The following is a 17764-nucleotide window of genomic DNA, read 5'->3' on the forward strand; positions in this document are numbered from 1 at the left end:
TAATCTTGTTATGCGTAATTTACTATAATTAAAAAAAAAGACAACCTGTTAGAGGCTGTAGCCATCTTTGCATCTCTAGCACCTAATACCCCACCACCCATTAGGAGCAACCATTCAAATGCCTGCCGAGTTGACCACCTGTGCAGGAGCGTGGCTGAAACTGATGGTTACAGTTCATCCCAACAGCCACATCACAGGTGCTGCAGGATCCAAAGACACTGTAATCCTCACTCTGACCATTCCCAAAAGATCCCACCTGCAGAAGGAAAAATACATCTGCTCTTTCTCCAGAAGTTTTCTGCTCACTAAACTCAATAAGATTTCATATAGATTTTATTCCTCTTGTTACAGGGGCTCAACATTGGTGTTATAGTCTAGGTCATGAAAAGACATTCTAATACACCTGTTTGGCACAAGAATGTTAAAGATAGGAATGAGCCTTCAGAGTCATCATTGTTTTAGTTAAGGTGCACAGATGTGAATGAGGTATTTAAAGTACTTTATTCCAGGAACCTTCAATGAAAACAAGGATTAAAATTATTTAACAAATAATTATTGAGCACCTGCTATATGCTAGAAGCCTACCAATCAGGAGTGTAGTTTTTAGTGGGTTTGCTCTAATTCTATATCTCTGAAAATAATTTCAATCTTAGCACCCTGTTTATTCCTAAATCACTCATTGCCAGAAGGCATGTCACCCTAAGAATGACACTATGACAAAGTACTATGCTAACAGGATTTCTTTTAATTTCTTCCATTATTTGCTATAGTGAACCCCAAAGCCCTTTTTGAGGAAGAGTGAGAAGACAAAAGCACAAAAAGATAAAGGGAACCTCAGGATGAAGGCTACCTAGTCAAAGATAAGTATGGCCTCTGATTGTCTTACTTTTGGGTCACTAAACTAGAAAATAATTCCTTTGTCTCAGGCATCTAATCATCTTTAGACCACTCTTTCCTGAGGGCATATCCTACATCAGGCATTGTGACATCAGAGACACAGTGACATAGACCATATACAAGGACCTCAGCTTAGTGATGATAGCAAGACTCAAAACAGAAGCACCCAATGATGTCGCCAGTGCAGTGGTAACCAGGGTTCCCCTGCTGTGTTACTTCTCATGTTTTGGGCATATGAGCCTTTTAGAAGCTGCCTTGAGCATTGTAGAATATTTAGGAGCATCCCAGGCCTCTACTGATTAGGTACCAAGGGCACCTACCTGCCACGACCATCAAAAATGTCTCCATTGGAAAAAACAGTCCCTAGTTGAGAGCAATGGGAAATATATATAGGCATCACTGAGAGCACAGGACAGGGACTGTGAAGCAGAAAGGCAGGGTTAAAGAATGCTTCTCAGAAGTGAGTCTTGGAAGATGAGTCTGAGTGAGCCAGAGAGCAATTCCAGGCAGGGGAGAGAGCACAAGTAGGGAATAAAGCAGGAAGGTGTAATGCCACTCTGAATTGTGCAATGTGCAAGGCAGCAGTGGGGAGATGAGGCTGGAGAGGTAGGCAGGGCACAGGTCACCAATGCCCAGCTTGGGAATATGGACTTTTATCTTCATATGACTATAGACTGACTATGGCCAGTTGTTGGGATTTGTTTTGTTTTGTGGTGGTGGTGAGGATCAAACCCAGGGCTTTTCGAAGTGTTACCACTGAGCTATCTCCCCAGCCCACTATGGCCAGCCTTTAACCTTCATAAACTCCCATAAAATGCACTTGACAGTATTTCTGCTCTCTGGTAATAGTATTCAGTGCTGATATTTTTTGGTCAACTGCTCATTTGTGTTATTCTCATTTTCTGTCCTGGTTCTTTATCCTCAGAAGCCAGGGACTCCCCTCATTTATACCTGACAGGCATAGGATGGGTTTTTGTGATATCCCACCAACCTAGCAAACAGAGCCCCACACTGTCATGCTCCATTTCCACTGTTCTTCAAGACACTGCATCTCACATATGGTAAGTGGTTGTCACCTTGCAAGTCATAAAGCAATCAATCAGTCCTGAACACTTTTGCCTTTGCTTCTTCAGAAGGTTCCTAGGGGGAAAACAACCCTCTGGCTACAGGGTCTCAATGTCTCTAATGGGAGGTTATGTGCTTCTTTTGTTCTTCATCTCTTTTCTTAAACTCAGTGTCTCTATTTCCTCTAAAGAACCATCCCTTCTGCCACTCTTCACTTTCTACCTTGTGATCTAAGGCAGCTGACAACCCTTCATCTCTAGGTGTCCTACATATGACCCAAACCTAATGAATCAGAACACTCACCCCCATTCCAGAGGTAGCAGAACCTATCAGAGCCAATGACATTCCATTCTGACGCTTGTTGAGACTGTAAGGCATTGAGAAAATGGAAGAAAAGCCTGGTGCGAATGTCAGTCCTCTTAATACCACAAGCAAAATAGCCCACCAGCGACTAGAACCGACACAGGGGGACCAACCCAGCTGAATGGGGCTAAAGGGGCAGTGATGTCATGTGAACTCCTGGAACTAAGCTCCTGAAGTTTATATCTGTACTTTTCAACAATACAAGCCATCAAATTCTTAAGCCAGTTTAAGTTAAGCCTCCTTGGTGTTAATGGCATTTAAGTGCCTTTAAAACCACACAGAACTTGCACAAAAAGTCCATGTTTAAACAGAAAAAAAAATTAACTTCAAAAAAAACTAAGTATTTTTTTATCTTCTGTATAGTAGTTTTGTTAATTACAGTATTTATTACAAATGTCTTCAGATTTTAAGAAATATACTGTGCCAGTCGTGGTGGCACACACCTGTAATTCCAGCACTCACTCAAGAGGCTGAGGAAGGGGATCTCAAGTTCAAGGCCAGCCTGAGCTACATAGTGAGATCCTATCTTAAAAAACCAAGCACACACATACACAGTATAACGCATTCTGTATTCTACCATTCTACACTCATTAATTAAACTATGAAGAACAACTAATCAGACCAGTCCATTTCCCCATGTATAACTCTCTGAGAAAAGGGTAAGCAAATCAGATCTTGCTCTGACATCTCACTCAATCTTCTGCATGCAAAGTGTCCAACACTGCTGTGCTATTTGTTACAAAATGGCTTGGCTCTATCTTCAAAAGTAATGCTAAACTTGACACCAAAATATGACAGCAGAAATTTGGAACAGAATATATTTGGGGGATAATGCAACTGTTCTAGATTTTGACTTTGCTATGTGTAAATAAAAAACAAATAAATCTTAAGCAAGAAGTTTAAAAATCCATCACATACACACACAAGACCATCTGGGATCAAAAAAACAAGGATTGCACACATTACATTACAAACTGGCATATGTAAATTCAAAAGACTTCTGAAAGTAAAGTCCTCTCTCTTGATTTAATTGGCTGCATAACCATGACAACGCCTGATCTCTCTGGACTTGAAAAAACTTCACTTGTGCAATTCCATACTTCCTTTCACTACTTCATTCTCACTATATCAGACAGTTACACAGTTATCTTTACCACTCTTTAACCTGGGCACAGACACCAAAAACACCCTCCCAACCCCCTGCAAGGTGCAGAATACCTGACCAGAAGAGGGTCTGACAGGCAGTTCATGTAATTGTTTTCAAACCCTAAGAAGGATATTCCCTAGTTTTACCAGTGCCTGCCTACCTTACCAGCACATTCAAGGTCATGGCAGATAATACAAGCAGATTTGAAAACACCTTTCATGCCTCCTACAGCTTAGGAGCTGTGTGCTTAGCTTCCCAGCTGTGCATCTAAAATAGTTACTAGCTGTTTAGAAATGATTACAGTACTAAACCACAGGTAAAAATCCCAGAGAACACTTCTACTGAAGCTTTGCCCCCCTGAAAAGAAAGTGTTGTCTAAATAGAAGGCATTACAGTCATTACCAGGCAAAAAGAAATTTACAGTACAACTGAAACTTACAATAGCATTTTTACAGCCTTAGAGCTCTCTACCTTCTTAAAGAAACATTAGCTACAGGAGCACATCCCTAGCTATCTAGAAATTCAGAGTCTGAAATGTCAGGGATGTGTTTTTTCTGTCTGGGTAACTCCATACCCCAAGTTCATAAGTGCAAAGTCCCTAAAGAACAAAGGGGAAATGTGCCTTTGTGAGTCTGAGGTCCATAGCAGCAGAGCTCTACAATAAAGATAACAGAGGTGACCTACCGTGAAGACAGAGAACAGCATCCAGGTGGCAATCATGACCTGATCTTCCTTGCTTACACCTAATCTTGAGAAGCAGGTGCTCAGACAGGTTCACCCTGGTTTCCCTTTCTTGGGTCGCACATCCGATGTAAGGACACACAGCCTGAGCTGGGTCACAGCGTTTCAGGTGAAGCACAACTGAGCTCACACCTTGCACCTGTGGGCTCGGACCTGGACCTGAGGACACTGGCCCCAGAAGCACATGGACTGCAACGTGAACCTGCCCGACTTCTCCAATTCAAAGGTACAGTCTGGACCATGTTAGAGCCTTCAAGGGCAAATGAAACAGGAGTGGAGTGTATTTATTTTTACACAGCTACTAATGATCAGATTACATTTTATCAGCTTAATTATTATTCAACAAATGCTGTTAGCTGAATTTAAATGTAAGGATAACAAGCTCCAGGGAAGCAGTAGGCAATTCTTTTCGCTGTTGCTTTTCAATAAGTCTGGGATGACTTATTTAATCATCTAAACACCAGAAAGTGACCTTTAAGGCTTTTTTTTCCTCCTGTAAAGTTGCTGGCTCTCTACAATAAGGAACAGTCACTGGACACTGTGTTTACAGTAAAGAGAAGTAACTCTATTGGCTCAAACAAAGGCACCTTTACAAAGGAAGGAGAAAACCTGTTTAGCCAAGCGACAGGTTTAACAGGGACACGGGCATCTCATGAAAATGATCCAGAAAGAAGTCAAGGTGCCAGTGCTCCTGTTAGTGGGGCAGGAATCTAATCCTTGCCTCCTAAGACACAAAATTTCAAATCAAACTTCTAATAAGGGCTGTGTTTAAAAGGGCTTTTTTTTCTTTTTTAAACATTACCCTCTTTTTAAGAGATTTGGGGTAAAAACCATGAGAAGTTCTGCTTTTGGCATTGCTTAGAATGATGGCTCCTTCCTTCCAAAGCTGAAAGGAACTGGATGATCTTGTTCTCTGGCCACTTATAGTCTATCAGAATTTACCTCTGCTATAGTCTGGTGTTTGTGTGTGTGTGTGTGTGTGTGTGTGTGTGTGTTGCTGGGATTTGAACTCAGGGCCCTAAGCTTGCTAGGCAGATGCTCTGCCTCTTGGGCCACGCCCTTTGCCCTTTTTGCTCTAGTTACTTTTCAGATAGGGCTTCAAGTTTCTGTGTGATGGGTCTCAACCACAATACTCCTGCCTGAGGCCTCCTGAGTAGCTGAGATGACAGATGTGCCCCACCACACCCAACTTTATCAGTTAAGACGGAGCTCTTGCTAACTTTTTGCCTGGGCTGGCCTTGAACCTCAATCCTCCCCGTCTCTACGCCCAAGTAGCTGGGATTACAGGTGTATTCTATCAAGCCTGGCCAATTGGGATTATTTTTGGAGGGTACTAATGCTTGAACCCAGTACCTTGCACTTACTGGGCAAGCACTCTATCATTTGAGTCACAGCTCCTGGGAGGTGGTGAAGCTTTAGGAGGTGGGACCTAGTATAAAGAAGTTGGGTCACTGGGGCCTGTGCCCTGGAAGGATAAATTGGGACCCTGTCTCTCTTTTTGCTTCCCACCACTGTGATGTGAATAGGCCTCCTTGCCACATGTTCCTGCCATGAGGTACTGTGCTGCCACAGGCCCAAAGCAACAGGGCTAAGTGACCATGGACTAAAACCTCTGAAACCCTGAATTAAAATAAACCTGTCTTCCTTTCAGTTTGATTTTCTCAGGTATTTTGTCACAGTACTGGGAAGCTGACACACGCATCCATCGCAGGACTTACTGTGCTCTTTATTATTTCTAGAGATCATTTTATTCTTCTTTTACATTTTCTGGGGGCATGGCTCAAGTGGTAGAGCACCTGCGTAAAGCAAGCTCCAGGCCTTGAGTTCTAACCTCAGTACCACCAACGAATCTGAAAATTAAAAAATAAATTCTAGCCAGGTGCCAGTGGCTCACGCTTATAATGCTAGAAAGATCAAGAGATCAGGAGGATCAAGATTCAAGGCCAGTCAAGCAAATCGTTTTCAAGGTCCTAGCTCAAAAATACCCAACACAAAAAAGGGCTGCAGTGTGGCTCAAGTGGTAGAGCACCTACCTAGTGAGTATGAGGACCTGAGTTCAAATCCCAGTGCCACTAAGATACACATACACACACACACGTTTGTATGTATCTTGTCATGGCTTCAGTCCCAGTTTCAATAGGTGAAATGTAAGGAAGGAAGCACTTCTCTGATGTTCATCCACATGCTGTATGACAAGTGTTCCTGTGGCCCTCTTTTACCTACTTTCTCACGTCAGCCTCCCACCATCCCCACCCCCACCTGGCCCTGGAAGGGCGATGGAAGGGTGAAGGTTTTCACCTCATGTGGACAGGAAGGAGAGGGGGAAGGGGAGGGGACAGAGATGGGGAGTGCTTGGGTTTTACTTGAGTGAGGTCTAGAATGACAAGAAATAAGGTCAAAGCAATGGAAGGAAGGGAAAAGAGGGGTCGGATCATAGATCCCATAATAGGACTTGAACATCAAGGACTTGGGGCTTTATTCTTAGGGTGATGGGAGAGCGGCTTGAAAAAGGAGATGTAATGACTACCTATGCTTTCAGGAGCTTCATGATCCCAGAGATGCACTGGTGGTGAAAACTGGAAAAGAGCAAAACACTTGAGACAAATAAGTACACTATTTCAGACAGGGGTAGAAAATGCCACCTGTGTCCAGAGGCCTGATGGTACCAGTCAGGCCTTCAGTGATGTGGCTGCCAAGGACAGTCTGATACAGCTGCGTCATCTAAGCCAGCTTTACATGCTAATGTATGTACACACACACACACACACACACCCCTGTGGCAGAGGGCCATGAGCCCAATGTCCACAGGTGCAACAGTGATATTCATTGCAGCCAAAGCAAGATATGCCATCTTAGAAGACTAGTACATGCAGGCCCTGGATTCCATCTCAAAAAAGAAGGAAAGAAAGAAAAGAGAGAAGAGGGAGAAAAGGGAGGGAAGGAAATAGAGAGGGAGGGAGGGAAGGAAAAAGAGAGGGTGGGAGGGATGGAAGGAAGGAGGGAGGAAGGAAGGAAGGAAGGAAGAGGCAAGGAAGGAAGGAAGGAAGGAAAAGGGAAGGAAGGAAGAAAGGAAGGAAGGAAAGGGAAGGAAGGAAGGAAAAAAGGAAGGGAAGGAAGGAAGGAAGGAAGAGGCAAGGAAGGAAGGAAGGATGAAAGGAAGGAAGTCAGCCATCAGAGAGTGACCAAGTCATTCTCTGCAGCTGTTCAAGGCACTGTCTCTGTGGTTAAATATGCTTTAGATTCAAACCCAACAAACATTCACTTAACACCTACTGTGTGTTAAACTGCTCTTATAGACATTATTTATCCCTTCAATAATCAGAGTGCTAAATAACTCTTTAGCAAGATTAAAGATCCTTTATACTGCCCAGAAAGCTACATATAGATTGTTCTCATTTTTTATATTTTACTTAATTCATGAGATAAAATTCATGGGATAAAAAAGCATGCACATAGCCTTTAAAAATCAAAGAGTAATTTAAGGTTAGGTTTTCTGGTCTATTCTTCTGTTTTCTTTTCTGGAGTTAATAATTACCCTGTATTCCTCAATTGCTTAGTTTTCTATGTACATATTGCTAACTTTCCCCAAAATTCTAGATCAGTGAAACACCCCAATAGCATTTTCTAAATAGTTGAATGCATCATAAAAAAAACAGTCTGTCCCATTTTGTCCCACAGCTCGTTGTCACCTTACACTCTCCCAAACTGGAATCCCTGGTTTTTTTGCACACTATACCTTCCATTTTTTTCATGTACTCCCTCATCTTGCTGTAACATATCCTTTCTTTCTTTTCCCACATTCTGTTTAATTTTAACTACTATTTTTATTAAAGTTATATAGACACATAGTTTAAAGTAATAGTTCTATGGATTTCACACACAAAAAAACCAATTCCTAAGTCCACTACCTCAACCTGCTTCTCTTCATTCTTCCTCCCAAGACATTAACCTCTTTTAGATAATTTTTGGTAATAATTTCATATTGCTTCTTTGAGATTGCTCAGCTGTTGGCATTATTTAGTAACTTCTCAATGTAGAAAATGAGGATTTAATCATTTTTTCCTATCTATGCCCTCACTACACAAGGGTATCATTGCTAATACAACTGTATGGAATCTTTTTGGTGTTTTTTTGTTTTTCTGGTGAGACTGGGGATTGAACTCAGAGCTTCACCCTTGCTAGGAAGGCGCCCTACCACTTGAGCCACTCTGACAGCCCATGTATGGAAACTTTTAAAGATCACTTTACTTTCAGCTGAGCCATGTAGTAAACTATGATACTTTTCCATTGCTGATATCTTACTGCTCCCTCCAGAGCTAGTAGACACAGTTCCTCCCCATTTTGATTCGGCTTGTTTTCCCCCTGGTACAGGGATCAATGGACTTGAGCACGCTAGGGCCCTCTCTTGACACCACATTTTCCTATTTTAAATTTTTATTTATTTGTGGTACTGGGGCTTGAACTCACAGCCTACACCTTGAGGCACTCCACCAGATCTATTTTGTGTTGAGTTTTTTCGAGCTTGGGTCTCCAGAACTATTTGCTGGGGCTGGCTTCTGATCTCTGCCTCCTGAATTACAGGCATGAGCCACCAGTGCCTGGCTATTTAAAATTTTTTATCAGCCTAAATTAATTTTTCAAAGGGGCTTCACTGTAACACCTACAACATGCATACAATGCACTTTGATCAAATTCTCCCCATCTATGTTACTCTTTTTTTATTGATTTTTTTTTTTTTTGGTGGTGGTGGTACTGGGGCTTGAACTCAGGGCCTTCATCTTGAACCACTCCACCAGCCCCCCTCCCCTTTTTTTTTTGGATGGGTTTTTTGAGATCAGGTCTTGCAAACTATTTGCCCTGGTTGACTTCAAACCACGATCCTCCCAATCTCTGCCTCCTGAGTAGCTATGATTATAAGAGTGAGCCACCAGCGCCGGCTCTGTATCACTCTTTCTTAACCACCTTTCTTCCTCCCCTCTTCTTTTTAACAGCTTTTGGTGGGTTTCTGTTTGCTATTTTCATACATATATATATTTCATACATATGATACATATGTACAGTATGTACTTCTGTAACATTCACCCCCATCACCCTCTCCTTTCCCCCTCCTATTGCCCACTGGCTCCCCCCACCAAGCAGTTCCCCTTTCACAATCATGTCTTGACACCACATATTAAGAGGGTTGAGGTGAGAGAGCAGGCCTTTAACTGGTAACAAAGCGAGGTGTCACTGTGTGCATAAGCATCCTGTCCTGAGTCTCTCATATCTACAGGCTCACACAGGAAGGAGGGACTGCAAAGTCTGCAAAGCCCCAACAGGGATGAGGCCAAAGAAGAGAAGCCTCTAGGGGAGGGATTCCAGTTACTAAACTGGGTGGGAACTAAGTGACAGGAAATAAGTGTTGGGTTGGGCCATTACTGAGGAATTAGGTCTGGTGTTAGTGGAAAGACCACTGGGGAAGGGGCTACTAGGGCTCGGACTGGCTGACTTTAAGGGCCTGGTCTTCTTTGTGGAAGGCTGATGTCCATCAAATGTTGGCTTAAGCAGCAATCAAAATGCCAAACCTGTCCAAGCTAGAGAGTGACTATAGCATGCTCTATTTTAAGAATGTCACCCACTAAGAAAAACAGACTCCTAAAAAGGGAAGATATGATTCCAGGTGATATGCAGCCCACAATCTAGGCCCACCTCTGCCTTTCCAAAATTTCCAAACCCTGAGCAGTCATTCTCAATGAAACCCTCCGGTGTGAGTGGTAAAGTTTTTTATTCTTCTAAGTAAAGATATTGTTGGATTTTTCAAAAAGGAAAACTTTCAACTTGAACTAATTTGATTGGCTCCCCCCCCAAAATATTCACTGTCTACAAGATTCTGGAAAATGAAAAAGTTTCAGAATCATTTTATCCAGTTTGTGAAAATGCACATATTATTTCTGCAAGAACCCCAATGACATGTCTGTACATCAACAGGCTGGAGCAGCATCTCCTCTCCCCTTTATACACGTCTCTCGTTCAAACTCCAGAAAGATATAAAATATTATCACACAAATCAGGAATTCTTGAACTACTGCCCATTTGTTTTCTCTAAGAAGCTTAAAATATTCAGTTTATCAACTCTTTTGTGTGTGTGTGGTACTAGGGTTTGAACTCAGCGCCTACACCTTGAGCCATTCCACCAGCCCATTTTTGTGATGGTTTTGTTTCAAGATAGGGTCTCACAAGCTATTTGCTCAGGATGGCTTCAAACCTTGATCCTCCTGATCTCTGCTCCTGAGTAGCTAGGATTACAGTGTGAGCCACCAGCACTCGGCTGCTTATCAACTTCTATGAGAGGAAATCAAAATGATTCCCCCTTCCAGGTTTTTCTTTTTTCTTTTTTTTTTTTGTAATCATATTCCTTATGGAAAAACCCAGGAAGACTTGGAACTAACCTAACTCCTTAGGTTTTGTTTCTTTGAGGTTTTCGTTTTGCTTTGTGTGTAGGGGCAGGGAGATGCTAAGATTAAACCCAGGGACTGCGCATTCTAGGCAAGCACCCCACCACCGAGCCACACACCCAGCCCCTGTGAGAAGATTAAAACAAGCTGTTGTCCTCCCTCTTCACTGTACATCAGAAAGCCCAATTTGCTTCCCCTCCAGTGAACTATGGACCACAGGAGATTTTGAGAGACTTCATCAACATTTACAAATGGGAAATAGTATTTCTTGGCAGGCTAAGGTAGAATCATCATTTAGAGCAATAAAGTACTGATTTTAAAAGACAATGTCTTTATTCAGCCAAGGTTGAATATTTCAAATCAACTGTTCCTAAAATCACTTGTCATATGCGGTTGTTATTGTTAGAGACTTCTGTAGACAAAACACAGCTAAATGTATTTTGGGCAAAGGGTCAGGAGGCCACCACCGCACTGCCCCAAGAAATGTTCCTGGCGACAGCGTTCCCTGCATAGCCACAAGCTGAAGCTTGTCTACACTGCAGACAGTGGTAGTTGACTTCTGAAAGACAAGTGTGTCCTGAGCCATTATTTTTAGTTATTTGAGTCACCATAGATAGGTCCATCTGAGATATCGTCCCGATTAAAATGAAAGCTATCTAAATCCTCCAAAGAGAGTTTTTATTGAAAATTATCCTCAGGACCAGAGAAAGAAAATAGAATAACAAATAGATATGTAATAAATACTGAGAGTACCTGAAAACAGTTTTCTGTCTACATTTGGGGATGCAAGCTGTTTTCTCAATCTGCTTTTAGCATCATTTCAAAACAATGTATAACAAACATGTGGTGGCCACACCTGTAATCCCAGCAGTCTGGAGGAAGATACAGGAGGATCATGAGTTCGAAGCCAGCTTAGGCTACATAGTGAGACCCTATCTCAAACAACAACAACAAAAACCCCAAAACCAAACAAATAAAATCAAATGTGAAACAAAAAACAAAACAAAAATTTAAAAATTTCTAAGTGTTAAACCAAAGTCTCTTTTTTTTTTTAAAGAAAATAGAGGAATATATAACTTCGGAAAAACTCATCACAGAAAATATGAGTAAGAAGCTCTGAGCATTCAGACCTACTCTGCCTGCTCTATGCAGGCCTCATGAAATCCTGTATGGAAATACCCTGCCAGAAATACACTGACCTATCTCTATATCAGGGGTCGATAATAATAGCACATGGGCCAAACCTGCTTGTTACTGGTTCCAGAAAACACAGCTTTATTGGAACACAGCCATGTCTGTTCATTGACATATCGTCTAAGGCTGTTTGCAAGTTAACAGCAAAGATGACAGCCTCAACAAAGACCACATGGCCAGTAAAGCCTAAAATATTTACTGTATGGCCCTATGCAGAAAATGTTTGCTAATAATGTCTGATCTATACCATGACCTATTTGTAGGAGAATGGGGCAGGACTGACTTGACAATCCCCAAACAGCTTTGGAATTTGGGTACTAAGCTGTGAAACAGGCAGTGGGTATCGTCAAAGAGAGATCCCCAGTCTATGAGCCAGAGACCTAAGGTTCGTGCCCAGCCTCCCCCATCACCTGGCATACAGCCTTGGTGGTTTACAGAACCTCTCTATGTCTGGGGTTTCCCACATGTAGCTAGCCTTCCTCATAAGAGGTCAAAGTGTGCGGGCCACTGTGAATGCACAAGGTCAAGGTAAGGCACTACTATAATGATGAGTTACCACGTAACATGCACTTGTATGCGTTAGTTCATCCAGTCCTCACCACCATCCTCTTAGACTGGTTATGAGCCTCTTTCACAGATAAAGCCCATGAGATGTTACAGGATTTACCCACTGTCACAACAGTGAGTGGTCAACCTGAGACTCAAACCCAACACTGTCAGACTACAGAGCTGATGCCATGAACTACTGAGAGCACTGATCCCCAAACTCTGACTCACTCATGGCACCTACCAAATCTGTCAACTTTCTTGGACAAAATGCCTACTAGAACTGTTTGCAAGAGAAGTGTGGGAACCTGGCTGGGCACCGGTGTTGTATAGTCTGTGTGACAGCCTCATCCTGTGCTAGAGGTTATGAATTGCCCATAAAATAAACTTCAGTCAAACTCTAGCTACACAGGCAAGTGGAAAGGAGCCCCAAGCAATGAAATGGTAATCTTTCCACGACAAGGACCAGGTTCCATTTCAAATTAATAAGTATTCCATAAAAAGTGGCTTGAAATACACACCCAGCTCACAGGCAGCCTCAGCTATCTTGTCTTCTGGACACTTCTAGCATTTCACATGTATAATTTTGGGACCTGACATTGCTACTTAATGAAGGACCTCTGACAAAGACATTTCAGAAAACTCAAAAGTAATAATGAAGAACATGTGCCATAGGTTCGGTTTTGTATCGTTAGGTTTCAAAAATGGAGTCTAATTTGGCAACTCAGGAGGTTACTGCTGGTTTTGCCCTTCTGAGGCTATTTGGAAATATATCTTAGGAGTGTACTTTTGAGTTAGTCACAGACGCTTATAAAAACTTAGCATTAGGATGTTGTCTGAAATGTTATTTATAGGCAAACACTGGAAACCACCAAATCACCCAATAAACCATTTTCTAACTAAAGTTCAGTGGGTATTTTGAAGCTATTAAAGACCACGCATAGAACGTGGACTAATTCACACAGAGGACATGTCCTGTCTCTGCACAGGTGTCCCCATCATGAAGACAATGAAGAGCACAGAGGAACTTTTCCAGCTCAAATGGGACCTGAGACATGACATCTAAATACAAAGTGTGATCCTGGACTGGATCCTGATTAGGGGGAGATTTGAAAATGCTACAGCCACCCAAGGTGGTGCAAACCTGCAATCCCAGCACTCGGGGCTGAGGCAGGAGGATCATGAGTTCAAGGCCAGCCTGCACTACTTACTGAGACCCCATTGTAAAATAAATAAATAAATAAAACTACAATAAGGGCATGTTAGGAAAAACTGGAAAATTTGAAAATAGAATTTACATTAGATAATATATCAATGTCAAGTTTCCAACCTCCTGAATTTTATATTATTATAAAGAGGCATGATGGCTGCAACTTATTTTTAAATGGCTCAGAAAAATTATATATAATGTGGGTATAATATACACATTATATATGAATTATATGTAATAGACATATATACAAAAAGAGAAAGAAACCAAGTAAGAGAAATGTTAATATGGTGAAGGGAACACAAAAATTGTACTATTCTTGCAAATGTTTTGTAAGTTTAAAATTGTCAAAATGAAAAGCTAAAATACATACCTAAAATTGTGTTACACATAAAGTGCTTCTGCCAAATTAAGTAAAGGCATTTGGCAACAGGGTGCCAGTGGCTCACACCTGTAATCCTAGCTACTTGGGAGGCTGACGGGGGGATCAAGGTTCAAGGCCAGCCCAGGCATACAGTTCAAGAGACTGCCTCCAAAATAACCATAGCAAAATGGACTGGAGGTGCGACTTGAGTGCTTCGCAGGTGTGAAGCCCTGAGCTCAAACCCCCACCCATCAAAAAAAACCCCGTGAGGCTACACAAGGTACGTGTCAGCATGTACTCACGAATGGGAGCAATTTTTAAAATGTCTGTTAGAAGGAAATAAGCCCACAATGTGGTGAGATTCTGTTTGAGTCTTCTTTTTGTTACTTTTATACTTCTGTTTTGTTTTGGGAACAAGGGTCTCTTTGTGTAGTCCCGACTGTCCTCAAACGTGTGATCCTCTGGCCTCAGCCTCTTGAGTGCTGGGATTACAGGCATGTGATACCATACCCAGCATTTTTTAAAACACTCAGCAGATCACACAATAATTTTTATTTTTATTATTTTTTGGGGGGGGTACTGGGGTTTGAACTCAAGGTCTCAAGCTTGCTAGCTAGGTGCTCTACTGCTTGAGTCACTCCATGCCTAGCATTTTTATAATACCCTTTTATAATAAGCAAGCATCATTTTCATAATCAGGAAAAATGAACTGTTAGAGGGAAACTACATTTTTATGAATCATATAAACAGCTGATTCCGTCTTCAAACACTTTTACGTACCAGGGCGAACTTCACACCAGCGGAATGTGGAGATAAGGCATCTAATCTAAGAAGATTAAATTCTGTTTACAGCAGCAATATCACACGGAGAAATTTCATAACATACTTGGAATTACTTTCCACTGTTCCAGAAGAGCAGAGCGGGACCACAGGATTGGTACTTCCACCACAATCTTCTCAAGATTGTGAAGTGTGCCTGTGTTCAAGAACTTTTTTTTTGAGACAGGGTCTCTGGCCTTGATTTTGTAATGGTCCTGCTTCAGCCTCCACAGTGCTGGGATTACAGATGGGTCACCATGCCCAGAGAGCATGTGCCTTTCATTCTTTTCTTATAATAATGTTTTTGGGTTTTTTCTTTTTTTTAATTTACCTACTTGCAGTTCTAAGTTGTAGAATATCATCTAGAGTCTGTGTGTGTGTGAATTTCTTTGACCCTCTGGAATCTGTTGCACATAATGTATTATCTCTAATACTTCAGGGTACATTTCCTAAAATAAGAAATTATTCTATCTAATCACCATTCAACCTCAAAACCTTACAATTAACATTGCTAGAAGTCTCTGGGTGCCAGTGGCATATAATCCTGGCTACTTGGGAGGCTGACATCAGGAGGATTGAGGTTCAGGGCCAGCCTGGGCAACAAGTTCATGAGACCCCATCTCCAAAATAACCAGAGCAAAATGGACTGGAGGTGTGGCTCGAGTGGTAGAATGCTTGCTTTGCAAGTGTGAAGTCCTGAGTTCAAAGCCCAACTACATACACAAAGAAACCACCCTTGACAGAATTCTACCATCTAAATCACACATAACATGCATATTTTAAAAGTTTCCCACTGATGTGCTTACCAACAAAATGGTTCAATCCATGGACCTGTGTGACATTCGGTTCTTATATCTCCTTCACTTTGGGATACTTTTTTGATCTTTGCTTATCTTTTACTTTTAAAGATTTCAGATCAGTATTTTGTTTGAGTGCTCCTCAATTTAAGACAATATAATAGTTAAAAATTTTATAATAAGTAGCAATTAATAGTCTTCAGAAAAAAATAATAGGTCTTCCTAATATATTTGCCGATCATACTTAGGAAACCTCAGGCCCATAAGACAATTTTTCAGAACTTGCACAGATTCTGGGGTACCAGATTAGGGGAGACTTGGGGCAGAGCTTGGGATACAGAGGGTGCTGGCTCCAGGAGCTGAATAGCTGGAGGTGACCACAGGCCACAAGGAGGCAAGGAGTGACCTAATCAGAAGGCAGTCTGAGAACTGGCTGGGAATCAGAGCAGGCTGGCAGAACTTGAAGGACAGACTTTTCAAATGCCCCCAAATAAGACATTATTCCTGCACCCAAGGATCCACTACAAAATCTCTCTAACACTAATGTCTCCTCCATCTCTATTCTTATCCTCTTGACAAACCCTTAGTACGAGTCTCTGGGATGCTACAGGATGCTAGACAAGTATTTCTCCTAGGACCACCTTCAGTTTTTCTTCCTTTTCTACAAATGACACCATAGGCTTATTCTATCATCTCCTTGATTCTGGAAAGATCTAAGCTTAGCAGCAGGCAATTTTTGGAGACCTCTGATGGATCAGGGACCTTCCCGTTCTGCTTGGTTATTTGTCAAGCTAAGCCATGAAGGTGGTCCAGAGTAAGCCTATCACCCAAGCCACAGTGGGCAGCTTGACTTCACAGTCTTTTGAATGGCTATTCTTGCCCTCCTGGCCTGGGTTTGCCACTCATCCATCTTCCATCCACAGGGAGGAAGAGCTATGTTGCAATGAGCCCTGATTCCATGCTGGCAGCCTGAGCTATGGTGGATCATCCCATCCTGTCTCTCTTTCGTGCCACCCTAGCTGATGAGTTGCTGTTTACAAGAAGCAAAAGTTGACTTGGTAAACTCCCAGAGCATAAAGTAAGTGCCAGATCATGAAAGGCTGCTGTGGAATCAGGGAGGAGAAAAGACAAAAGGAGGAAGGATGGGAAGGGAACCAAGGAGAGGGTCAAAGGCAAGGCCAGGGAGGAATAAACCTGTCTCCTTATTGTCCTCACTGCAACTGCCCTCCATTAGGCCCTCACTGGACTTGGACCACTACAACAGCCTCCAAATCCATCCTCTAGATGTCTCAGAAATCAAACCAAATGGTAAAACTGTTGAAAAATGTTTTACTCTTTCTGCATTAGATCTGATTTCTTAACAGGGCATCTAAACACAGCTTCTCTGACCTTTCCAAGTTATAATATTACTGAGAGTCACTGCCCTACCACAGGGACATAGTAGAATTTATTCTCCCAGTTTTCCCATTTCTTCAATTTCCTGCCTTTGTCTAGATTACAAGACTAATAAGATATCTAGTGTTAAAACTGTTCAGACAAGTAAAACAGACGGCACACATCTCAACTTTAATGAAACAAGATGAAGCTCGAAAATGTATACAGAACTATATATGGTAACACTCAGTGCATGGGGTTGTTGAGTGAGTTCAGGTTCACATAAGCTTTAGGTTCCTTTTTCTCAACCTTTAAAAGTACAATAAATAAAAAGGATTAGCCTGTTGCTTTGGGAAATAGAACAATGGGTTGAGTCCTACGGAAAATCATGAAAACTTAGGGTTTTCTTCTTTTTCTCTTCCACTTCTTTCTCACCAGCACCATCTCTGCCCACATCAATGGTTTGTTTTATAATGGAATGTGCCATGGGTGTCTTACCCTGCATGTAGTAGTATATTGGTTGAGAAAATCTTTTTGAAAAGGAAAAGTTGGAAAATCCAATAACATAAATTAGTAATGTGAAGTACTAAGAACTAAACAGTACTTCTGTTACTGTTTCCCTAACACTGTCTGCATTATCTATAAATATATATGGGCAAGAAAACCACAGTAGCCAGTTTTAACTTGGAACGATTGTACAGATCTTGCACATTTATAAAGAAACCAAAAATAAGAAAAGAAAGGAAGGAAGGAAGAAAAGAAGGAAGGAAGGAAGGAAGGAAGGGAGGGAGGGAAGGAGGGAGGGAGGGAGGG

General features: G+C 41.8%; 1 protein-coding gene across 8 annotated transcripts in view; it reads right to left on the reverse strand.

Moving 5' to 3' along the window:
• Positions 1 to 17764, reverse strand: part of Palm2akap2 (PALM2 and AKAP2 fusion) — a 457408-nt gene that overhangs the window by 66537 nt on the left and 373107 nt on the right. The window contains exon 1 of one of the 8 annotated variants that reach the window (XM_074051291.1): positions 4157 to 4533. The exons of the other annotated variants lie outside the window; for them this stretch is intronic. Coding sequence (XP_073907392.1) covers positions 4157 to 4192 — 36 coding nt within the window. The 5' untranslated portion in view covers positions 4193 to 4533. Of the gene's footprint in view, positions 1 to 4156; positions 4534 to 17764 lie in introns of those variants that run through there. 8 annotated transcript variants of the gene reach the window in all.

The sequence above is a fragment of the Castor canadensis genome, chromosome 13, assembly GCF_047511655.1.
Source record: "Castor canadensis chromosome 13, mCasCan1.hap1v2, whole genome shotgun sequence".
Classification (NCBI taxonomy): Eukaryota; Metazoa; Chordata; class Mammalia; order Rodentia; family Castoridae; genus Castor; species Castor canadensis.